Consider the following 26,694-nt stretch of genomic DNA (forward strand, 5'->3'; position numbering starts at 1 on the left):
TTAACGGGTGCTAAGTTTTAAGTGGTAAAGGTGGGTACCAATGTACATTTACAGTCTTCTGTATGGATCAGGACATGATCCTTCGGTCAACAGTTTAGGGTTTAGTGCTGTCATGGCTGGCCTTTGACCTGAGCGACTGGAGCGGTCGCTCAGGGCGCCAGCTCTCAAGGGCACATGTGCAGAGGACAGTGTCGCCCCTTGCCGCCCGCTGTCTCTCTCCGCTTTTGGGGACATCGGTGGCCTTTTCTTGTAGACCTGCTCTAACTACAGATGGAGCAGAGACGGGGAGAGAAGAGAGATGTCAATGCTGGAACGCGGAAGTCAGGTGAGTTATTTCCCACCCGCTGCCGTAGAAGGGGAGGGACTGGGGACAACTACACTACCTATACGGGGCAAATATACTACCTACACTGGGGGCAACTATATAGTCTATACTGGGAGCAACTATGCTACTTATACAGGGACAATGATACTACCTATACTGGGGGCAACTATATAAGCTACCTAAAATGGGGCAATTATACCAGCTACCTATACTGCGGAAACTATACTAGCTACATATACTGGGGCAACTATACTAGCAACCTATACTGGGGCATCTATACTACCTATACGGGGGCAACTATACTACCTATACTGGAGGCATTTATACTAGCTACCTTATACTGGGGCAACTATACTACCTATACTGATGGCAACTATATTAGCTACCTATACTGGAGCAATTATACTAGCTACCTATACTGGGGAAACTATACTACTTATACTGAGGGCAACTATACTAGCTACCTTTACTGTCGAAACTATACTACCTATGCTTGACTACTAATACTGAGGGCACCTACACCTGACATTTTATACTAGGGGCACCTATGCCTGGTTACCTATACAGAGGGCACCCACACCTGACTTCCTATACTGGGGAACCTATAGCTGTCTATCTATACTAAGGGGGGCACCTATGCTTGGCTACCTATTTTGAGGGTGCCTACACATGAGATCCTATACTGAGGGCACCAATACCTGCTTATCTACCTACCTATACTGACTCTGAGGGTGTTTATTTTGGGGAAGGACGCATTGCGGCTATAACACGCAGTGCAAATTGTCGATACTGTGCTATCATTTCAAATTTGGGGGGGGGGGCTAACTGTCCTATAGATTGTTTTTATTAATATTCCTGAAAGGTTCTAGCCTTCATTTTTAAGTGTATTCAGGATAATGTACTCTTTCCACCCATTTAATGGTTATTATTAGTAATTTTTTTTATTATACATATGCGATGTGTCATGGAGATCTGAGTATTTGGCGTGATGTGTCACGACTTCAAAAAGGTTGCGAACCACTGTCCTAGGAGGTATCGCCAGAGAAAAGGTGAATTGCATATGATCCTGTGCGTGTGTGAGCGTGCGCAAAGAGGATGGGGGGGCACCAATCAGGTTTTACTCAGGGCGCTGTGAGACCTAAGGCCGGCCCTGAGTGCTGTAAAGATGTAACACTAGCCTACAGGCAAGTGGCGCCTTTTGGTGCTATGGAGGGGAAAGGAGGGACAATATCATGGTGCACAACAGAGCAGCTGCAAGCAAGAGAGGTGAGAAGGCAAACAATCCTTCCTCCTACGCCTGATACTTTTTTCTTTGCTTGCTTGTATATGCATTGTACCACTGTTTGCATCACTACTCTTGCTTGTGTATGCATTGTGCCATTTTTTGCATCATTGTATGTTATCTGTATGCTGTATGTTTTTAGTGTGCATCTACTGTGTACTACTGATGTAGTACCACAGGGTCTGTTGTGCTGAAACCAATTAATTCCAGTACTTGGCAAAATAAATTCTGATTCTGAATTGACAGCAAGTACCATAGGTCAGAAAAAGGGCAAAAATCAAGTCAGGTGCACCATAGTCATAGTCAAAAGGGAAGCAAAGGTCACGGCAATCAGATAAGGATCAAACTAGGTAACAACAGCCAAAGTCAACTGAAGCACAACCAGTCAGCAAACAAATCAAATATCAACACCATAAAGCAAACATAGATCAAACACAGGATCATCAGGGAGGAGAAGGTATGTAAAAGACCATACCACATATGTTGAGTGCATGGTAAATATGATTTAACAAGACAGGTGCATAGAAAATTGGAGCCGACACGGAATATAGGCCTAGTTCAACCAATGCAAATTTCAGCTGAACAAGATTTCTTATTGGTTGCTTTGGGAAACTAATTATATTCCTTGTTTCACTCAGCTGCAACCCGATTGGTTGTGCTGGAAAACTCTGCCATGTTTACTCCAGTTTCCCTGCAACTTGTCTTGATAAATCACCATCTACTGTTTCAGTAATAGCTTTGAAAATAATCAGATGCATTAGATTGAATGTGTGTACTGTGTAGCTTGTGTGCCCATTGTTGAGAATTGCAGATGACGGTTGTGAATTTGCATGAGCAAATGACACCTGCAGAACATAATGGTTCGACTCACAAAGGGCTCAAATCAATATTGCTAGTGCCTGTATTGTTGCTTTTTTCCCATAGCTCATTGTGTATTTGATTCTGTTCCACATTCATACTGTGGAATTTTTACCTTCACAGATAGGAAGAATCTATGAAATGAGAATGATGATGGATTTCAATGGAAACAATAGGGGGTATGCTTTTGTAACCTTTACTAGCAGACAGGATGCCAGGAATGCAATCAAGCAATTAAATAATTATGAAATTCGGTGAGTTCTGAGCAACATTATATCTGTTCCTGTTATTTCTAGAAACGAGCATTCATCTCCATGAAATGTTACATTTATACACCTTGTCTATAAATAGTCATCCTTTACATCACTGTATTGTTCAATCAAGTCTCTAGCAGAGTGGTAAAACAGATTCCACAAAAAGCTCGCAGCTTGGATCATAAAATATGGTAACTATCTTGTGTACTTGTTTTTCAAATAAGCGCCCATCTGTACTGATATACAGTGTGTGTGTGTGTGTGTGTGTGTACTGTATGTGTGTGTGTGTGTGTGTGTGTGTGTGTGTGTGTGTGTGTGTGTGTGTGTGTGTGTGTGTGTGTGTATGTATATATATATATATATATACATATATATATATATATATATATATTCATTTATAAAGCGCCAACACATTCCTTGGCGCTGTACAAAGTAATAAACAAACATGGGGTGCATAATACAGACAATGGTATACTAATATGCAAAATCCAGAATTGGTAATATAGTGACAAAAGTAGCATGATTATTACAATGCATAACACATTTCAACACACAAAAGGAGTAGAGATTCTGCCCTTGCAAGCTTGCAATCCACAGGAATAGGGGGAGAAACAAGAGGTGGGGTAGTGTACAATAAACATACCTAGAGGCAGTGTGGTTTTAGGGTATCTAGTCGGAGTGTCTCAGGTCAAATGGGGAATGGCCTAAGGTAGAGCATATGCTTGACAGAAAAAGTGAGTTTTGAGGCAGCATTGAAAGATGTCAAAGGTTGGAGAGTGACAGATGTTTTGTGGAGGGGCATACCTACAATATGTATGTATGTGTTACAGGGAAAGAATGAAGCAATAAACAATGGTGTAAATGTTTGACCAGACCCATGCATGCAGCCAGTGGCAAGGTTTATATTTGCATGCCTTGACTTTTAGCTGGGCTCATAACCTAACTTTAAAATTAGTGCTCAGAAACCAATTCAGGATCTGTCAGAATGATTGACTATAGTCATCTCAGAGAAGTGTTTGTGCTCTTGGCTCTTTCAGATTTGTTGCTGCAGTTTACATGACCAAACAGGACCAAAAGTTCTTAAAGGGAACCTGAAGTGAGAGGAATATAAAGGTTGCCATCTTCATTCTCTAATTAACAATAACAGTTGCCTCACTTCTGTGCTGATTCTCTGCACTTTGAGTTACTGGCCCAGATTGAGCATGCAGATGAGATGCTTAGATTCTGGTCTGACTCCTCTGGCTGAATGCTTGTTGTAGGTGCGTGACTTAACAACAAGCCTAAAGCTCAGCATGACAGCCAGGCAACTAGCATTGCAGAGTATGAAGATTGCAGCCTCAACTTCAGGTTCCTTTTAAGAGCACTATCTCATGTCTGTGTTTCCATTGATGCTCTGTTGTCTATAACTAGCTCAGGGTAGGTTCCCATTAGAGTGCTCTGAAATTGTCCAGTTAATTTTGCACCCAGGTCCTCAGACACCTTGCTCACTCATGTGCGAAAATATTTGTGCGATTGTCCACAGCAGCACAATAGAAAATGAAGGAAGAACATGGGGAATGTCCAAAAAATTGCTGCCAGCTATCTGAATTTAAATCACACATGCAACTTGAGCACAATTTGTCTCATATATTGTATCAGGAGTAATGCAAAACAAAACTGTTCCACCCTGGAAAGGCCCTGTAGGCAGTGGTGCTCACCGCCAGGTCGTGATCACGCTTACGCGTGGATTCACGACCATTTTGACGCATTCCGCCTCGGACACGTTAAGCCGTGAATAGATTTTCAACCACGAAAATCTGCTTCAGCTTCACGTGAATGCGGACAGAAATCCGCATTCACGCTCGTGAACCCGGCGCTGAAGTCGTGGTTAGCGGAAATGCGTCAAACTATGCGGAAGTGACACATTGCAGGCCAATCAGAGGGCCCCAGCCAGGCCCTAGCAACCAATCACAGGAGGGGAGCTATGCCCTCCCCTCCTGAATATAAAGCGGCGGCCATGATGGAAAAGCTCTGTCCTTGCTAGACTGTGGTGCTGAGAGGATTATCTCCAGGCCATTGTTGTTTGAGCAAGTGCATTTATTGTGTTAAAAACAAAGCGTTTTTTTTGCTAACACTGCTAGTCAGTGAGTGATTGCTGTAGTTAGTTGTAGTCAGTGTAGTGTAGTGGGAGTGTGGGAGTCTAGTAATTATTTAACTGTGTGTAGTGCAGGCAGGTTCAGTGCTGCAGTGTAGTCAGTGTAGTGGGAGTGGGGATTATCTGTGTGTAGTGCAGGCAGGCAGGTTAGTGCAGCTGCAGTGTTCACTTGTATATTCCAGTGACAGTTATACACTTGTACTATTTGCAGGCAGCCAGTCACACCGCCGGCACCGCCACTCTCTGCCAGCGCTGTTCATTCATTCTGTCAGTGACCTTGTGCCGTGCCCAGTGCCCACTGCTCGCTCGCTGGCATATAAGCATCTCATTACACAGTGTGACATCCTTGTGTGCCCACTGCATCCTTCAGTGACCTAGTTGTATATCCAGTGCCCACTGCTGTGCCCACTGCATCCTTCAGTGACCTTGTACTGTGCCCACTGCATCCTTCAGTGACCTAGTTGTATACCCAGTGCCCACTGCTGTACCCACTGCATCCTTCAGTGACCTTGTACTGTGCCCACTGCATCCTTCAGTGACCTAGTTGTATATCCAGTGCCCACTGCTGTGCCCACTGCATCCTTCAGTGACCTTGTACTGTGCCCACTGCATCCTTCAGTGACCTAGTTGTATATCCAGTGCCCACTGCTGTGCCCACTGCATCCTTCAGTGACCTTGTACTGTGCCCACTGCATCCTTCAGTGACCTAGTTGTATATCCAGTGCCCACTGCTGTGCCCACTGCATCCTTCAGTGACCTTGTACTGTGCCCACTGCATCCTTCAGTGACCTAGTTGTATATCCAGTGCCCACTGCTGTGCCCACTGCATCCTTCAGTGATCTTGTACTGTGCCCACTGCATCCTTCAGTGACCTAGTTGTATATCCAGTGCCCACTGCTGTGCCCACTGCATCCTTCAGTGACCTTGTACTGTGCCCACTGCATCCTTCAGTGACCTAGTTGTATACCCAGTGCCCACTGCTGTGCCCACTGCATCCTTTAGTGACCTTGTACTGTGCCCACTGCATCCTTCAGTGACCTAGTTGTATATCCAGTGCCCACTGCTGTGCCCACTGCATCCTTCAGTGACCTTGTACTGTGCCCATTGCTGCATCCTTCAGTGACCTAGTTGTATATCCAGTGCCCACTGCTGTGCCCACTGCATCCTTCAGTGACCTTGTACTGTGCCCACTGCATCCTTCAGTGACCTAGTTGTATATCCAGTGCCCACTGCTGTGCCCACTGCATCCTTCAGTGACCTTGTACTGTGCCCACTGCATCCTTCAGTGCCGTTGTACTGTGCCTGGTGCATCCTTCAGTGACCTTGTACTGTGCCCACTGCATCCAGTGATTCATTACTAGCAACATGTCTGGCAGGGTTTCGCGGGGTGAGAGGAAAGGGAGTTCAATTACCTCAGCCACTTCTGGGACTGCTCCACGTCCAGGGAGAGGACGCCCAGCTGTACGTGGTCGTGATGCAGCAGAAAGGGGGGCAGCAAAGCCTGGGCCGAGTCAGCAGACGCCATTGTCCAAATATTTTAAAGTTTCTGGTCCCCGTGTGGTGGTTGAGCAAATGGAACCTGACGTACTCATGGACATCATGACTTCCTCCCAGACCTCTACTGTGAGCACCACTCCAAGCAGCAGCAGCAGCCAACGTCCCGCGCTTGTTGTGACATCCACCCCAGCACCCACTGGTCAGCAGCCCTCCCAGGATGACAGCGTTCTGTCCCTCAGTCCGGCATCTGGGAACCTGCTGATGCAAGAAGCTCAGGACTTACTGGGGACTGATGTGGCAGAGATTGAGATCAGGCCACAATCACAAGCGTTGTTGAGTTCTGGTGATGAAGAAGAGGGGTCTGTGTCTGGGGATGTAGGGACAGAAGAGGAGGCGGGGGAGTCAGAGGAAGAGCTGGATTATGATTATGCTGCTGATGATGACGACGTTGTGGACCCTAACTATGTGCAGCCTGCTGAGTCCGTGGAAGAATGGTCAGAGGCAGAGCAGGATGACGAGTCACCTCGGCCCAGGCAAGGATATCGCCATATGTCAGGCAGGGGCAGGGGCATCGGCAGCAGTGGGCGTGGAGGAAGTAGACAGGACACTGCTTCAGCCGGCACCACCACCATGCAACCCCCGGCAACTACTACCACACATTGTTCCGCTGCACCCTCTGCTAGTGGGGGCCGCAGTAAATTAACCATTTGAGGACCCACCCTTTACCCCCCCTTAAGGACCAGCGCTGTTTTAGCTGATCTGTGCTGGGTGGGCTGTGCAGCCCCCAGCACAGATCAGGGTGCAGGCAGAGCAACCAGATCGCCCCCCTTTTTTCCCCATTAGGGGGATGATGTGCTGGGGGGGTCTGATCGCTCCTGCCTGCTGGGTGTTGCGGGGGGGGGCACCTCAAAGCCCCCCTCCGCGGCGAGATTCCTCCCCTCCCTCTCCTACCTGTCCACCCCCGGTGATCTGCGCTGCACAGGACGCAGCAGCGCCGTACAATGTAAACAAAGCGGATTATTTCCGCTTGTGTTTACATTTAGCCTGCGAGCCGCGATCGGCGGCCCGCAGGCTATTCACGGAGCCCCCCGCCATGAATTGACAGGAAGCAGCCGCTCGCGCGAGCGGCTGCTTCCTGATTAATCAGCCTGCAGCTGGCGATGCACTACTGCGTCGCTGGTCCTGCAGCTGCCACTTTGACGACGCACGGTATAAGCGTGCGGTTGGCAAGTGGTTAAAGTCACCAGTGTGGGATTGCTTTGATGAATGTACTGATGACAAAAGGTATGCGGTGTGCAGGTTATGCAGCAAAAGATTGAGCCATGGGAAAAGTCAGAGCAAGATGGGTACCTCATCCCTCCAGGGCCACCTGAGAAGCCGCCACTGCAGCGAGTATGCGGAGTTTAAGAGGAAGCAGGCACTGCTGGCAGGGGTTCCTGAGAGCAGAAGGCCCACCAGCGCAGCAGCATTATCCCTCCCTCAGGGTAGTGAATCCCCCACAGCAGCAGCAGTAGTAGCACGCAAGCGCTCTTCCACCTCGGCTACTCAGGACACAGACATTGAGGCTGGCAGCCAGTGTTCGTCTCTCTCCTCTGTCTCCCCTGCATCCCAGCGTCGTCAGACCCTGCTGAGTGACACCTTTCAGGGTCTGACCAAGCCTCTGCCTCCAAGCCACAGGTGGATCCGCAAACTAAATGGCTTGCTGGCCCGGGCCATGGCATCACAGCTGCTTCCCTAATCCCTGGTGCAGGAGGGGAGCACCATGCGGACGCTGCTCCAATTTGGCATCCCCGAGTGGCAAGTCCCCAGTCGCCACTATTTCAGCAGGAGCGCGGTCCTAGCACTCCACAAGTTTGCGGTGGAAAACGTGGCCCGTTCCCTGGACTACTCTGTGGGCAAGCGGGTCCACGTGACCATGGACTCGTGGAGTAGCAGATTTGGGACAGGTCGCTACCTGTCCTTTACGGCCCACTGGGTGACACTGATGGAAGGGAGGGAGGACAAGAGCGCATCAGCCCAGCTAGTGGTGCCACCACGCGGGATCAGGGGGGATGCAGAAGGGTCCTGTCACGACACTCCCTCTGCACCCGGAAAGCAAGCCCGCCTCGGCAGCAGCAGCGCCAAGCCTCGGCACTGCCAAGCCCTTTTAAAATTGGTGACCCTGGGGAAGGAGAGGCTTACGGCCACCAACGTCCTGGCCGCCCTCAGGAAGCAGGAGCGGAGGTGGCTGACCCCCAGAGGCCTGGAAGTGGCAGCAGTGCAGCAGGGAAACCTCCAGCACATCCCCTGCTTGGCCCACGTGCTCAATCTTGTGGTGCAGCGCTTCTTGCGCACCTACCAGGGGATGAGCGAGCTGCTGCAGGATGCCCGGGCGGTGGTACGCTTTTTCCGCCTGTCAGCCACTGCCTCTGCACTCTTGTCCACCTTACAGCAGCAGTATGGAAGGCCACAACACCGGATGATCATCGACATGCCAGTTCGCTGGAATTCGACTCTGGCCATGTTGGAGCGGCTGTGTCAGCACAGGCTGGCTCTTAGGGCCTACATGCTAGACCCAAGTGTCCCCAGCAACCAGCAAGTCCCCATGATTACTGCCACTCAGTGGACACTGATGCAGCAAGTATGCCTGGTGCTGAGTCCCTTCCTGGAGGCAACCAAGATGGTCAGTGAGGAGCGGGCCTCTGTGTGCCAGTGGGTACCCTTGGTTTGTCTACTGGAGCAGCTAATGGACAATTTAATTGAGGGTGGGGATGAAGCCCTGAGGCAGTTGGAAGAACAGGAGCAGATGGCAGCACAGTCCAGCTCAGAGGAGGGCTCACAGCAGGTAGTGGAAGAGTTGGAGGTCCCTAACCTGAATGAGGAGGAGGAGCAGAGTGCAGCAGGCGTTGTACGTGGATGGCGGTTTGAGGAGGACAATGACATGGCACAGGAAGAGGACAGGCATGCGTTATGGGACAATGGCGAGGACGAGGAAGATCTTGCTGGCAGGGCCCACTTGTTTCCCATGGCTGTGCACATGTTGCGCTGCCTTCGCAGGGACTCCCGGGTGATCAAGATGCGTTCAAGAGAGGACATCTGGATTACCTTGATGCTTGATCCCCATCTGAAGGGGAAGCTGGGAGACTTAATGACACCATCCACCACCGAGCAACGCACAAGGGAGTTGAAGGAGGCCCTTGTGCGCAGAATACTGGAAGCATTCCCCCAGCCTTCCACCCCCACTGTAACTGCTCTGCCAAGCCAGCAAGAGGTGCCTGCCATTGCCACTAGCAGCACAACAACAACCACCAGCACCAGCACCAGCAACTGGCGCCCCGGAGACCTGAAGAGCCTAAGCAAGAGCCTGTATGCAGTGCAGCAGCCCAGAGCAGAGGTGCCCGCCACAGCATCCACCACCAACCAGCACAAGCAACGACTGACCACCATGGTGTCTGACTATATGGGGTCATCCAGCGGGCTCAATGACACCGACAGCCCCGTGGACCCCTTGGAGTACTGGGTCAAGAGACTGGACATCTGGAGCGAGCTTTCCCAGTACACCCTGGAACTCCTATCCTGCCCTCCTTCCAGTGTCCTCTCAGAGAGATGCTTTAGTGCACCGGTGGCGTGGTCACAGAGAAGCGCTCTCGGCTTTCCCACGCCTCTGTGGACAAACTCACCTTCCTGAAAATCAACCAGGCTTGGGTGGAAGGTGAGTTCCTGGCCCCTATTGTCGGACACAGGGGGACATGAAGTGGCTGCTGCATGTGCTGTTGTTAACTATGCCTGCCTTTATAAAGACAGTTACTACCTGCCTAGTGCCTACCTTGGTTAATTTTTTGGTGTTATAGTACTACTACCAGTAAGTTGCCATGGTCCTCCTTCTGAGCTGCTGAACTGACCGCCCGCTTTGTCCTCCTGACTCAGTCGCTACTACACTCTGCGTTCACACTGCCCGGGTCACTGGGTGCATTTAATTTTTTGGCCAGCACTATGACGCTGTGCTACTACTACTACCACCAGTATGTTGCCATGGTCCTTCTGTGCTGCTGAACTGACCGCCCGCAATGTCCTCCTCCTCCTGACTCAGTCGCTTCCACCAATGCACTCTGTCTGCGTTATCACTGCCCGGGTCACCGGGTGCATTTAATTTTTTGGCCAGTACTATGACACTGTGCTACTACTACTACCACCAGTATGTTGGCATGGTCCTTCTGTGCTGCTGCTGCTGAATTGACCGCCCGCATTGTCCTCCTCCTCCTGACTCACTCGCTTCCACCAATGTACTCTGTCTGCGTTCACGCTGCCCGGGTCACCGGGTGCATTTAATTTTTTGGCCAGCACTATGACGCTGTGCTGCTACTACTACTACCAGTATGTTGCCGTGGTCCTTCTGTGCTGCTGAACTGACCGCCCGCATAGTCCTTCTCCTGACTCAGTCGCTACCACCACTGCACTCTGCGTTCACACTGCCCGTGTCCACTGACAACTCTGCTGCGATGTCATTGCTAATTGCTGCAAAAAAAATAAAAAAAAATAAAAAATTACAAAAACCTCTCTGGGGCCTTTTTGGCGTCAGCCACTCATCCTCCTCCAGCGGTACCTTCGCCGCCAAGTGCCATTGGAACTCGCCTTCACCTCTTTGATTGCTTAACGCGTATATCCCTTTTTAAAACCACGTATTACCAATTAATAGCCCCATTTACAGTGGTGATTTGTCTTTAAAAGCCATTAAAAAAAAATATTTTTTTTTGGAATTTTTTATGTTGAAGTTATGTTGCCCCTTATCACCTCGATAATCCATGCAATTTGGGGAATTGTAGCATGTATGGGGGCTTTGTTATTAACGTTAAAAGAAAATCCGCCTCCGGGCGGGAATCCACGCGTGATTACGCCATTCACGGCAGAAAATCCGCGTGGTTGCGTGGACGCGGACGAAAATCCGCATGCGGCGGGGCCGAATGCGGATTTTTTTTTGCAACCACGTGGATTGCCGAATTCGTGGATGAGGCACATCCGAGCATCCCTGCCTGTAGGTACTTTAATTGCTAAAATGTAACTTTTGTTAATGCATGCAGGTCCTATCATCACAAAAACCGATTATACTAAATCCAGACAAAAACTCTCCTAGCCTAACCAAATGGTAAAAGTATGACCATTTCAGAGACGCCAGCAAAAATTGATCTGATTTTGATTAATTGGTTCAGGTTATATGAGTGGACAACCTATACTTACAGGGAAGGAGCAACTGCTACTAATACTATATACAAGGTGCTAACTAGATACAAAAACACCCACATCCAACATGTTCTGCACCAAGATGGGGCTTCATCATGGGTAATCATGAGACAAGTGCATAAATAACACAGAGTGGCACACAAATAAGGCCTGCTGGCCTGCTGGCCTGCCACTCATGCTAGTATACAAACAGACCCCATGCGCCTGTTATAGTGAGAGTTTCCCCAGGTTTATGAAGCCTATGTACCCTGCATTTTCTGCTGTATGGGTAATGCATTCATACAGCAGCAAATGTAGGCAACATAGTTTCATAAATTCAGGCTGAACCAGGTCTGTGCACCTGTTGCTGTGTGTGTTACACATTAACAGGTGCACAGAGCTGGTTCAGCCTGAATCTGTCTGTGTAAAAGTGAAAGTACAGGCAGATGGGATGGATTTTCGCATGCCCCCTTGTATAATGCATGAATCTTATGTATCAATACATATTAGTTCTTTCTTATAGAGATGCAGAGATTCTATTCAAGTTAGTTAACATGAATCAAACATGTCAGAGTCGCACTCACAGCATGATTTCCATATTACAGAAACGGAAGGCTTCTAGGGGTCTGTGCCAGTGTGGACAACTGCAGGTTATTTGTTGGTGGCATCCCAAAGACCAAGAAGAGAGAAGAGATTTTGGTGGAAATGAAGAAAGTTACAGATGGTGTCCTTGATGTGATTGTCTACCCCAGTGCTGCAGATAAATCTAAAAATCGTGGATTTGCCTTTGTAGAGTATGATAGTCACCGCGCAGCAGCTATGGCCAGACGGAAATTACTACCAGGTGGGCAAACAAATGTATGTAGCCATGACTTTATGTTTTTGCCCTGTATATCTTAGATTTTTACAGATTTTTGTAAAGGATACTATGGCTATCTGTCTGTCAGCCTGTCTGTCTTTATAAAGTATTTGACTTATCTGTCATATTTGCAAAACACAAGGGGATACCCTTAACAGAAAATGTTCTTAAAGGAGTTCTTTCGCGAAAAAAGTAGGCAGTTAAAAAATGTGACAGATGACAGGTTTTGGGCCAGTCCATCTTTTTAAGGGGGATTCTCAGGGCTTTCTTTGTTTTCAACAGCATTTCCTGAACAACAGTTGCAAAATGTAACTGACATAATAGTGTGCAAGTGATTAGGAAGGCCGGCTGGTATCTTGCTATTTTGGCAGTTAAACTGCTGTTCAGGAAATGCTGTTGAAAACAAAGAAAGCTCTGAGAATCCCCCTTAAAAAGATGGACTGGGCCAAAACCTGTCATCTGTCACATTTTCTAACTGCCTACTTTTTTCGCGAAAGATCCCCTTTAATTAGGGAACTGCCTTTTTTTTTTAACAGAAACTCCTTTTTTTAACAGAAACTCCTAGTCAATCCTGCTCTTCACATTGCCAGAAAGACAAAAAAATATCATAGCTGGGATTTATCTAGACCTGCAACTGGATCAACCAAAGGTCACTGACCACAGTATACACAGTTGAAACATTTCAAAATGTGCCCTCCTGGTCAGGGCTTCAGTGCCAGGTTGTTTTTATAAATTTACAATACTATGACCTTCAAACAGAGTCTGGCGTTACTGGATTTTATTATATTATAGGTCTAATTCCAGTGATAACATGGCATTAGACTTTAGATATCATGCATATTGGTGATTGGACAGATATTTAGCAATAACTTTTGCCCAGTTATCCAAAATGTTTTCTCCCTTGGAAAGTACAGAATTACCTGGGTGAACAAATGTGTGTATAGATAGATCGATAGATACGCGCCAACCACAGGTCATAATAGGAAATACGATATAGTAATGCTCAGTGACTAATTTGGGCGCTGTCGAAAGACGGAGCACAAATTACTACAAAAACACTGTAATTCGGCCACCAGCAATAGCTGGAAGCCAAATTTCATCTTTCCCCACTATCCATGGCGGCCCGGAGGGGGAATAGTGATTGACCCCGCCAGGACTTGTGCAGGAGTAGGGTAAGCTGTATATCGGGTTTAATCTGCACCCAAATCTCCCGGCGGCCAATTCATAGGCACGCCATCAGACAGGTCAAACAACGCACATGCTGATGTGCACACTTGTGTTCTTGTGCTGCGGATTAGAAAATGAAGGCTTTATTTTTGCTATTTATGAACCCGTGCTACTCCGCAGTTTGTTTGTTTTTTTTCCAGTTCTGATTCCTTTGTTTTAGTCAGAAATGGAAGTGTTCCAGTTGCTTGTGCAGTCATCAGTATCCATCATCTCAGTCTGTGTCTTTGCAGACAACATAAAAGCACTGTAGAGGAAAATGTAAATGTTTTGGCTGTTTGATTTATTTTGCTGTGGTGTTAACAGGACGGATTCAGTTGTGGGGTCATCCGATCGCAGTGGACTGGGCAGAGCCTGAGGTGGAAGTCGATGAAGATACAATGTCTTCGGTTAAGATTCTGTATGTAAGAAATCTCATGCTCACAACAACAGAAGAGACAATAGAGAAAGAATTCAATAACATAAAGCCAGGTACGGATGAAGCTATAGATTTTAAGAAAAACATTCTCCTACTAGAGAAATATTGTAGCATAAAGGTCATATTATGTTTTATAAGTAACTGTACTTTGTGCATCGCTGTTAGTCATAGTTGAAGGGGAATTACACTGTTGTTTGGAAAAAATTACAACTTCATTCATCAGAATCAGAATCAATTTATTTGACCTAGTAAGTTTGCACTTACAAGGAATTTGAGGCACAGACAAAACAATATGAGGACAGACAGTATATATAGACAGTGCGTAAGTTATAGTGGCAGTGAAAAAGAGGGCTGTAAAAAAAAACAAACTTGGAGCTGTGAATCCTGTGACTTAAAGAGGAACTCCAGTGAAAATAATGTAATTAAAAAAGGGCTTAATTTTTACAATAATTATGTATACATGATTTAGTCAGTGTTTGCCTGTTGTAAAAGCTTTCCTCTCCCTTATTTACATTCTGACATTTATCACATAGTGACATTTTTACTGCTGGCAGGTGATGTCACAGAAAGTAGCTGCTGCTTGCTTTTTTGGCAGTTGGAAACAGCTGTAAACAGCTATTAACCACAATGCAACAAGGTTTACAGACAGGAGACTGCCAGGACCATGGTCCTCACAGTTTCCTGTGGGAGGGGTTTCACCTTAATATCAGCCATACAGAGGACCCTGATGATCCGTTTGTGAAAAGGAAAATATTTATCATGTAAAAGTGGGTATCAGCTACTGATTGGAATGAAATTCAATTCTTGGTCACAGTTTCTCTTTAAATCAGGTATATAAATTGCAAAAAAAATTAATCTAGCTTAACTTATTTTCAGATTTTGCACTTTTTGAGGGTGAAGAGCCTTATTTAAATTTAAAATAATGTAGAGTTGTTACATTCTATGCCATTTTTGTGCCACCGGAATTTATAAAACTGATGTTGTAGTTTAGTAAAGTTGTCATCACTCAGAAGGTGCCCATTAACGGTACAAATTTTTCACCAAATGTGATCGTTCGATGCAATTTTTATAATCGAATTGTATAGAAAATTTGCTGCTTATGAAGGCAATCGATAAGGAATGATTCTTTGGTCGATTGCTAAATGGGATCAAATTGATCCGAAAGTTGGATTTTATGATCGAATTGGAAGAAAGAATAGTTCAGTAAATGTAAATAATCGATAATTGCCTTTTGATTAGTTATGATCGTTCAAATTGCATCGAAAGATCGCATTCAGTGAAAAATGGTACCGTTAATGGGCACCTTAATCCAACATTGTAGCCTGAGGTGAGGTGGACCAATGAAACTGAGGCCCGAAAAAACACAAAATGCCAATAGTGCAATATGTCTATACACCAAGATAAATATGTGTAAAATAATACTCACAATTTTCGAGTTGCAGGAAATGCAACCATCGATTGCAAAATTCCACAAAGGTCGCACTCGTGATAGATTGGGTAGTTCCTACTTGGGGTAAGAGCTACTCAAAACATACAATCTCCAAGTAGAGGTGTGGTAAGTATAAATGTAAAATGGTGGAGGTGCTCAATGGTACTAAACAATTAAATTGAACAGCGGCGGTCAGGGGTATTAGGGTGTTCAAATTCAAAATACCGAATTTTAACACCAACCAACACTAGTTTTAATTCAGAGCAACCAACCTCAAATGGATGCATGCCACTTCAGTTCATAAAAAGCTTCCCAAGACAAAAAAAATCAAATGTTCAACTTTGTTACTGATTTAGCAATTTGATTTTGCACTTCAGTATCTAATCTAAACCTTTCTTATAGAAAAAAAACTTTGAACTGTGAGCCCTGTGACTTGATAAATTTCTGGGCAATAAATAGTTATGTATAAACCTCTTCAATCAGCTTGGAGATAGGAGATAGCAATCCAGCCACAATATGTATCATTCCTTTCTGGCTTCAAAGTCCTGTCCATGTAACCATCTATGAAGTTACTTTTATAATGATGGCAAGATAAATGTAGGGTTTTTAAAGGGGTACAATGTTGGTTTTCATTTTTTATCTTCATTTTTTTTATATTTACAAGTTTACAAACTGATAAATGATATGGTTTTAATAATTTGTGTTAAAATATTTTTCAAATACCATAATATTACACACAGGTGTAGGTATTGTTTTTGTAAAACTGAAGTAAATAAGCAGAATTTTAAAGAGGGTGGAGCTACATCAGTCCTGTGCAACTAATTGGCCCTGATTCAATTTTTTTTCACTTGAGTTTTCTCACAGGAGATATTTTTACATATTAAGAACAAAATACAATTTCAGCCACCAGCACACAAAAAATACACATAATAGGTAGTCACAAATTTACTTAAAGAGGACCTCCTTCCAAATACAAAAATCTGGCATCCTGCAAGAAAAAGAAAGTTATATTTACCCGAGAAGCCTTGTCCTGCGATGCCGTCCCCAAGTCCCTGCATCACTTCTGGCACCTGGCCCCGCCTCCTCTCTCTATCCCCGGAGAAAAACACCAAGCTATTTACTGTAGACAATAACTAAAATAACTAAAAAAGAAATAACTTTCTTGCAGGCTGCTGGATTTTTGTATTTAGTTTGGAGGTCCTCTTTAACTATATTATTTTTCTTAATTACTTTTTAGTACTTCTTTACTTTCTAGGTTCTAAACTGTTGCGTAATAAGGTGAAAATGTCTCCTCTGAGAAAAGTTAATTGTATCAGGGTCATTGTGCGGACAGTGTAATGGGAAATGTGACTTTTGTCAATCTGCTAACTATAAGGATGTGTTCACACTATGCACATAGCGGTGCATTTATAACGTTAGCTGCAATCGCACAGCAATGTGTTGCAATGATCCTACAATGTGTCCATTAAAATCATCATGTTAGGTCCACGGATACATCAGGCCCTGTTGTAATAAAGCGAGCTGTATCTACCACACATTAATGCACCCACATAACAAATAAATGGTAAAGAAATACCATGTACCAGCAAAGACTAATGGATTCAATGTGAACTTAGCTAAAATCTTTCATATGACATAATCAAATTCTAATAAGAATGTATGCTGATTTATAAAATTCTTCATTTTAGTAATGAAAAAATAAAATCAGTAAAAAAGAAAAAAATAGACCGGATATTACATTCCCTTTCAGTCTATCCTCTTCTTCATATTGGAATTAATAGCAGCTAATGCACAGTACCCATTTCATGGCAAATATTTATTCTATAAACGGTTCTTGTAAAGTTAATAGTTTTCAAAAAGGTGTACTATAGCCACCATATAGTTTTGTTTTTGTATGTAACTTAGCATTACAGTCTGGCATAACCTACAATAAAAAAGGTGTTTTCCTTTTTATTATTGCCCATGGAGTCCTCCTGTTTGCATTTGTCCCATGGTAATGTAATTTGTGTAAGAATCACAAGCACCCCGACTCAGAGTACACCACCACCATGAGAACTCTCATTTCATGGAACTGGTATATCATCAAATTTTTTCCCACCCTTTTAGGCCTGGTTCACATTAGCGTTCCCTGCCCGGATCCGCCTGATCGGATCCGGACCGTATACTGTACAAACGGAACGTACGTACCGCATAGCAATGCAAAGTCTATGCGGACATTCACATGCGTACGTTCCGTACAGAACGGAGCTGGATCGAACCCGGACTCCGGACACTTTTCCAACATGCGCTATTTTTCGGGTCCGGATCATCCAGCCCACGCACCCGGACCGGAGCCTGACTGCATCATCCGGAAATAGAAACCTATGGGGAACGGAAAGCACAGAACACACAGGATACAAACACCTGACGTTCTACCCCACTTCCTATGCGTATTCTAGCGGCCATTTCGGATGGGGACACATGGGCAGCAGTGGAGCAGCAGTGACTAACGTGCTGGAGCTGTTTGGCAGTATGTCGGAGGTGGAGGTGAGGCCTAAACAGCGGAGGACCTGATTCTACAGGTGCACCAGGTGCACCTTCTGCGGACCCCAACAATCTTATTAGTAATTTCGCTGTTTTTACCACACGGATCCGGATGGCAGCCTGATACATTCCCGATGTGGACCAGATCCGGATCTGATCCGGATCGGAACCGTGCGGTTCCGATTCGGATCAGGTCCTGATCCGATCCGGATCCGGTCCGTTTGCATGCCAAAACGCAAGTGTGAACGGGGCCTAAGTGATGAAAAATCTGCCTGCTATGTTTACAGACCTGGTCACAGTCAATACATCTTACAGAAATAAACCTACGGGTTTATTTCTGCAAGATGTAATGACTGTGACCAGGTCTGTAAGCATAGCAGAAAGAGTTATATCAATTGCAGTTAGTGTTTAAAGAACTGAGTAGTTGGCTTCAGTGGCAGTTATAAGTTCTGTGACAGTATTTTAAAAGAATAATTGTAAATGACTAGATTCAAAATAAGGAGTTACAATGTATTTGTTAAATGTAGTAAGTTGTGAAAAAGCAGCAGAAAATATTCAAAATGCTGTGAAAATTTTGTGATGTGAAAACAAAATGTGAAATGCAACAAATGCAGATTTATTGCTCAAATTCCCCCTAATGATGAATTCTTTGTTGTTCCTAATCATAAAGATGTACTTTTCAAGCTAAAAAGTGGCAAAACACAAAAAGATCAATCAAGAGCCCCTGATAATGTGTTCTATTGGTAAAATATAATATCTCTTATGATAGAATAAAAAGGGTACTCATAAAGGTGGGGTATCGCTAAGGCAACCACTGTAACAGCAGGTGGGGAGATTAGACCCGACTCCACTCGGGTTAAAAAAGTCGCTCTCTGTAGAAATCCTCCACCAAGGGTGGACTAAGAATATTGGTTAGTTTTCGAACAGAGGCACTAAATCTGATTAAGATACGTCAAGGGCAATTTTAAAAGGGGAATAGCTGTGGACTTACCTACCCAATTCGACTTAAACAGTCAGTATTCAGTAGAAAAAAATGCTCCTATTTATTGCCTGATAAAGCGGGTAAATGCCGGTGAAATGCGTTGCATTTTTGAAATTAATGAATACTGGATACTGCTTTAGTCGAATTCGGGAGGTAAGTCTACCGCGGAAGCACGAAATTTAGGCACATAAGGAAAGTGAACAAAAAAGGGCGCCGCCAGTGACTCTCATGTTAAATATCGTATGATGGGAGCCGACTGGAAGTTTGGGTGCCTGGTGCATAACGTTTTCACTGGGTGCCCCATGAATAATAACGTTTACAAACATACTTACCATATAATAAAATTTACAAATATACTTACCATAGTTATCGTTTGTATCTACATAAGGTTTTTCTAAATAAAACGATATTTAGAGGAATAGTGGAAAATACTACATTCCTCAAATAACGAAATATATTGATTTAAAAAATAATTTGATAAAGGATATGGGAGTTTTAGGGTTAGGCACTACTTGGGGAGTTTATAACTAAATATATAGATTTAAAAAATAATTTGATAAAGGATATGGGAGTTTTAGCGTTAGGCACTACTAGGGGGGTCTTAGGGTTAGGCACCACCAGGGTGGTCTTAACTTTAGGCACTACATGGGGGGTCTTGGGGTTAGGCATCACCAGGGGGGTCTTGGGGTTAGGCACCACCAAGGTGTCTTAGGGTTAGGCACCACCTGGAGGGTCTTAGGGTTAGGCACCACCAGGGGGTATTTAGGGTAGGCATTACCAGGGGCAATTTAGGGTTAGGAACCACCAGGGGGGTGTTAGGGTTAGGCACCACCAGGGGGAACTTAGAATTAGGCACCACCAGAGGGTTCTTAGGCTTATGCACCATCAGGGGGGTCTAAGGGTTAGAGATAGGTAGGGGGAGGGTTTTGTGTGAGAGTAGGGTTAGGTTATGTTGTAGTAAACTGTTGTTAATATTTACTGTTTTACTACAGTTATAACAAGCGTACTTCTATTTTTTTTGTAATTGTTATAAATGATCTTTCAAGATTTTATTACATGAAGAAAATATAAACAAAGTTATGCATAATATTATACAATTATAACGATGATGCATATATTATCGTTTTCAGTGTTATAAACAATATTTTCAGATTTAATGCATGAAGAATTGATTAAAAAAGATGGTTATACACAATGTTCAAAAACTATCAAATATTAAAAGTGCCAAAAAATGGATTGAGAAGAGAAATGCAAAAGAAAAGTATCAGTATTTTATTTGTTATCCTCTCAACAATGTTCAGAATTTCTGCTTAAAACAGGACATGGAAATCACTACTTTCATTCAAAATTCATAGTTTTTTTTGTTTTGGTTTTTTTTTTGGTTGAAAAAAGACGTACGTCCATCGAGTTCAACCAGAGAACAAAGTACAACACCAGCCTACTCCCTCACATATCCCTGTTGATCCAGAGGAAGGTGAAAAAACCCTTACAAGGCATGGTCCAATTAGCCCCAAAAGGAAAAAAAAATCCTTCCCGACTCCAGATGGTAATCAGATAACATCCCTGGATCAACATCATTGGGCATTACCTAGTAATTGTAGCCATGGATGTCTTTAACCACTTGCCGACCGCACGCTTATACCGTGCGTCGGCAAAGTGGCAGCTGCAGGACCAGCGACGCAGTACTGCGTCGCCAGCTGCAGCTTAATTAATCAAGAAGCAGCCGCTCGCGCGAGCGGCTGCTTCTTGTCAAATCACGGCGGGGGGCTCCGTGAATAGCCTGCGGGCCGCCGATGGCGGCTCGCAGGCTAGATGTAAACACAAGCGGAAATAATCCGCTTTGTTTACATTTGTACGGCGCTGCTGCGCAGCAGCGCCGTAAGGCAGATCGGCGATCCCCGGCCAATCAGCGGCCGGGGATCGCCGCCATGTGACAGAAGACAGCCTGTCACTGGCTGCACAGGACGGATAGCGTCCTGTGCAGCCCAGATCTCCGGGGGGAGCAGGTAGGAGAGGGAGGGGGGAGAATGTCGCCGCGGGGGGGGGCTTTGAGGTGCCCCCCCCGCAACATGCCTGCAGGTAGGAGCGATCAGACCCCCCCTGCACATCATCCCCCTAGTGGGGAAAAAAGGGGGGCGATCTGATCGCTCTGTGTGGCCGCGGATCTGTGCTGGGGGCTGCAGAGCCCACCCAGCACAGATCCAAACAAACAGCGCTGGTCCTTAAGGGGGGGTAAAGGGTGGGTCCTCAAGTGGTTAAACGCAAGGAAAGCATCTAAGCCCCCTTTAAATGCAAAGGTATAGAGTTTGCCATAACGATTTCCTGTGGCAATGCATTCCACATCTTAATCACTCTTACTGTAAAGAACCCTTTCCTAAATAAATGGCTAAAACGTTTTTCCTCCATGGGCAGATCATGTCCTCTAGTCCTCTGAGAAGACCTAGGGACAAAAAGCTCATCCGCCAAGCTATTATATTGCCCTCTGATGTATATATACATGTTAATTAGATCCCCTCTAAGGCGTCTTTTCTCTAGACTAAATAAACCCAGTTTATCTAAACTTTCTTGGTAAGTGAGACCTTCCATCCCACGTATCAATTTTGTTGCTCGTCTCTGCACCTGCTCTAAAACTGCAATATCTTTTTTGTAATGTGGTGCCCAGAACTGAATTCCATATTCCAGATGTGGCCTTACTAGAGAGTTAAACAGGGGCAATATTATGCTAGCATCTCGAGTTTTTATTTCCCTTTTAATGCATCCCAAAATTTTGTTAGCTTTAGCTGCAGCGGCTTGGCATTGAGTACGGTTATTTATGATTATTAATTTTAGTAGTTCATGCAGACGCCACCACAGGTTGTGACCTGTATACTAAAATCAGAAGGTTGTACATGGACAGCTTGGTCAAGCCCAACATAAGTTAAGTTAAGGTGCCCATCAATGGCTGACTCTTGATTGTACAATCTTACCAAATCTGTGTAGTAGAAGGCTAAACAGAGTGAATATACTTTGACTGGGAACTTAGGTAGTTCTCCATATTACGTAAAAGTGTGAAGATTGTACAATAAAGTTTGTATCATTAATAGGCACATTAAGGCCTGGAACCCACTGAAATCAGCAAACGCAAAACGCAACCGCTAGCGTTTTGTCTGAGCGGTTTGCAAGCGGATTCATGTGCGTTTTTGGTCATGTTTTGCAACATTGTATTTTTTTGCCCAGCGGGTGCGTAGCGTTTTGCGTTTAGCGTTTTTATCCTGATTGGTCCTGTGAATTATTTTTCATTTTGTTACAGTGTGCTGAACCGCAAAACACTAGCAAAACCGCTCAGTTTAGGTTTTGCTGAGCGTTTCCGCTAGCGGTTCAATACTTTACATTGAAGCGCTAACGCTCCCAAAATGCTGCAGGTCCTGCGTTTGCGTTTCTGAGAAACGCAAACGCTCCTGTGGAAGTTGCCCCATCCATTAACATTAGCCCAGCGTTTTGGCAAACTGCTAGCATATCGCAGTGCTGCCAAAACGCTGCCAAAAGCGCTCCTGTGGGTTCCAGCCCTATGGGTCCTTTTGAACTGAATATGTTGCATTACATCGCAATCAACAATATGCGTCATCACGATGCAATTATTCTTCCATGTTTCATACACATAGGGTGTTGGTGTGGTGGGTCCCATCAGAGTAACACACAGAATGCTGTGCGGCTGCCGGACAATGTGTACTTTTGTAGTGGCAGTGAAGCGAATTTTCATTGTACTGTATGCTTCACTACATGGTTTGCACTACATGTCTTATTTGTAATGGATGGTACAACTTTTCGGCACTGTGCACAGTGTGGAAGGACCCTTAAAAAGCAGCATAAAGTTTGAAACAAAAGTCATACCAAACCCAAATTACAGTATTATGCAAAGTCAAACAGTAACATTCTGCAGCTCTTGGAAAATAACTAGATATTAGCTTGTAGGAGCTTAGTGTCGATAGATTAGCTGAAACCTAGAAGATTGGAACATTACAGACATTACTGTTTCCATAATAGGTTATGTTTATAATTTTTCCAATAGGGGCAGTTGAGCGGGTAAAGAAAATACGGGATTATGCTTTTGTTCACTTTAACAACCGTAATGATGCTGTTGAAGCCATGCATGCTTTAAATGGCAAGGTAAGTTATACCACAAACCTAAACTTGTACATTTGGAAGGTGAAGTTGCATAATAGTCTGTCATCATAATAATGCAAAAGTTAAAATCAGTGTTAGTGTAGTGCTGTGTCTATGTTGTTATTTGAATATAATGCAAATGGTTTCATTTTTGAAACTTGCTTTAAAATACACCTGAACTGAAATGGATTTGGTGTGATTTTGCTGTGATATTTATTCCTTTTAAACAATACCAGTTCCCTGGCAGTCCTGTTGATCTCTTTAACTGCATTAGTATCTGAATCACCCACCAGGAACAAGCATGCAGTTAATTTAGTCATAGTTCAGTCAGAGCACCTGATCTGCATGCTTGTTCTGGGTCTACGGCTAAGGGTATTAGAGGCAAAGGCTCAAAGGGACTGAGAATAGACAAGAGTACTAAGTTATACTCAAAAACCAGGGCTACCTCCAGGCAACCACTGTAATAGGCAGATGAGGAGATTGTCCTGTCCTCACTCAGGGCCAAGAAGTCGCTCTCTGTAGACAGGAAGAACAAGGGGTGTCCCCCTCCACCAGGGGTGGATATTATGTCTAGTGTAATGGATAACAGAGGCGCCAAAAGGATAAAATCAATTGTTAAAAAAGTTTAAAAATGCTTTGGAGGCAGTTGGTGGACTTACCTCCTGTAAGCAGACACAACAAGCTGTGTATTAAAAAAACAAAGTAGATTTATTGGTACACTCCAGGGTATATTCGCAACGCGTTTCACAGGTACATTCCCGCTTCCCCAGGCAACAATTAACAGGAGCACACACAGTGCAGTCCCAAGGCCATGATACGCGCCTCTGTTTTTTGAATACACAGCTTGTTGTGTCTGCTTACAGGAGGTAAGTCCACCAACTGCCTCCAAAGCATTTTTAAACTTTTTAACAAATGATTTTATCCTTTTGGCGCCTCTGTTATCCATTACATGCGACTAATCTAGTCAGACTTCAGTCAGAAACATCTGATCTACATGCTTGTTCAGGGTCTATGGCTAAATGTATCAGTGGCAGATGATTAGCAGGACAGCCACTCAACTGGTATTGTTTAAAAAGTAATAAATATGGCAGCCCTCCTATCCCTCTCACTTCAGGTGTACTTTAAAGCGAACCTGAGGGGAGAAGAATATGGAGGCTGTCATATTTATTTCCTTTTAAACAATAACAGTTCCCTGGAAGCCCTGCTGATCTATTTGGCTGCAGTAGTGTCTAAATTACACCAGAAACAAGCATGCAGTTAATCTTGTCAGTTCTGACAATATTGTCTAAAACACCTGATCTGCTGCATCCTTGTTCAGGGTCTACGCCTAAAAGTATTAGAGGCAGAGGATCAGCAGGACTGCCAGGCAACTGGTATTGCTTAAAAAGATATAAATATGGCAGCCTCCATATACCTCTTACCTCGTGTTCACTTTAAAGGCATATGCAAACCTGTCAAGGCTGAAGTTAGCCTAATGCAAGTGCAGTTCCCACTGGCTGCTTTCTACTGACTGAATTAGTAGCTAACAGTACAGCCTGTGCAGACCACCTGTGCTAGAAATTAACACATTGCTTTTCTACCGGCTGGTTGGCGTTGACCACATAATGTTACATTTATATATAAATATGTAACTGTAAATGTAATAGCACCAAACAGAGAATCTCAGAACTATATAAAAGAGTTAATATAAATAAAGCTCAATTCTAAAACCAGGCATGAATCTACTTTGCCTAAACGCTTTGCAGGCAGAGCGCCTAAATGTTATCTTTCTGTGGCCTGTGTGAGGCTTTTGAACAGTAGCGTAGCTAAGGCCCTATGGGCCCCAGTGCAAGTTTTACATTGGGCCCCTCTAAGCACTCTATACATAACAATTGATACAGCATTCCAATACCTGCCAAGGACAACCACAGAGTCAGAAGTGCAAGAAGGGGATGGGAAACAGTTTTAGTGGTTACCACTTTTGAATAATTACCATCACAGGACCAATAAAGAGCTAATACTGTGGCTGAGAGAGGGTCCCTCTGGCCCAAGGGCCCCTGTGCGGTTGCAACGTCTGCACCCCCTATTGCTATGCAAATTCTTTTGAAGATTGAAGCAGAGAGTGCTTACCATGTACTTTAAAATGTATGCAACTAAACCAGTAATATTGAACTCCACCCTCAAGGGCCGAGGTCCTCACGCATTTTTGGCGCAGCTCAAATTTATTTGATTTGACTGAATCAGTAAAGGTGTGATTCATCAAGTAGAACACATTTCTTAATTTCTTGAATTTCTCAGTCCATCCTAGACACTGGCATGGATATGGCCCTCTGGGATTGGAGAGCGACACCTTTGCACTAAGCTAATCATTGTATTTATACACAGATTTTTAAAAATGTGTCTGGAGTTAACATGTGAATATATATTTTTTATTGCTTTGCTTTGATTTTTAGATTGTAGATGGATCTCCTATAGAAGTTAGCTTGGCTAAGCCAGTAGACAAAGATAGTTATGTAAGGTATACAAGGGGAACAGGAGGAAGAGGAGGAGCCATACAAGGAGAATACACTTACACAATTGGCCATGTCTATGATCCAACCACAGCTTACCTTGGAGCTCCTGTCTTCTATGCTCCACCTCCATATGCTGCAACCATCCCAAGTATTCATTTCCCTCCTGCTAAAGGCTATGTCAGCAACCGAGGCCTTGTCCGACCTCCTTCTGTCAGAGGTAACAGCACACTCCCTGAATTAAATGAAATTGTATTATGTGTAATAAATGTTACCATTATTATTAATTGGGAAGGAAGACTGTGACAAGACAATTTGGAAATTTAATTAGCCGTTCAGATTTCCACTGTGAGCCAGTGCTGTGCAATTCATTTAATTAGGATCTTAATCAGTCATGTAAAGTACAGGGAGCTTCTACTATCCTGAAGTTGCATGTCCAATAATGCTTACTTTGTAAATAAATTAGAGACAGCTTGAAAAATGACTGAAGTTAATCAGCACTATAGGAATGTGTTAGGACAAATACTGGAATAGCTTTTAAAACAAGAAATACCTTTTGTAATGATTTACTTCCTGTGGACTATAAATTCAGTAACTAAAAATGGAAAGGTGACATTAAAAGTCAGACCGAACAGTGAGAAGGTGAACCGTTGGCCATTGCAAAATGAAGCTTCATACAATATTTCTGCAGCCGTTCCATTATGCAACATTTAAGTGGGTATCAGAAATGGTACTTTTTCTCGAAACCTGATATTATAGTGGGACAAAACAGTTCAAATTAAATTGTTCTCAATGTAGCTAGTCTTCCTATTAAAATGGAATTACAGTGTTATATAGTGTTATATAGTGTTATAATGTGTATACTATCGCAGCTAGTACTGGAAGCTACAGAAAGAGCACCATGGGAGATGGATCTGGTATATTACCTTTTGGTGATTTGATATGAATAGCATAATTGAATGTATACTCCTCTAATTAGGCAACCACTGAGAGATGAAGTGTTGGAACTGCTTCTTTACTGGTGTAGTTTAGTACTGTGGCTTCTCTCATGTATTTCCTTTCTAGGTCCAAAGCCAGAGAT

At 44.3% G+C, this 26,694-nt stretch overlaps 1 protein-coding gene across 2 annotated transcripts in view; it reads left to right on the forward strand.

The window, feature by feature from the left end:
- The window catches only part of A1CF (APOBEC1 complementation factor), a 93,037-nt gene that overhangs the window by 45,539 nt on the left and 20,804 nt on the right, over window positions 1-26,694 (forward strand). For both annotated transcript variants that reach the window (XM_068258551.1, XM_068258552.1), the window contains exons 4-8: window positions 2,589-2,719; window positions 12,152-12,390; window positions 13,936-14,100; window positions 23,030-23,127; window positions 25,557-25,833. In XM_068258551.1, the coding sequence (XP_068114652.1) occupies window positions 2,589-2,719; window positions 12,152-12,390; window positions 13,936-14,100; window positions 23,030-23,127; window positions 25,557-25,833 (910 nt within the window). The remainder of the gene's footprint in view (window positions 1-2,588; window positions 2,720-12,151; window positions 12,391-13,935; window positions 14,101-23,029; window positions 23,128-25,556; window positions 25,834-26,694) is intronic.

Source organism: Hyperolius riggenbachi, chromosome 10 (genome assembly GCF_040937935.1).
Source record: "Hyperolius riggenbachi isolate aHypRig1 chromosome 10, aHypRig1.pri, whole genome shotgun sequence".
Classification (NCBI taxonomy): domain Eukaryota; kingdom Metazoa; phylum Chordata; class Amphibia; order Anura; family Hyperoliidae; genus Hyperolius; species Hyperolius riggenbachi.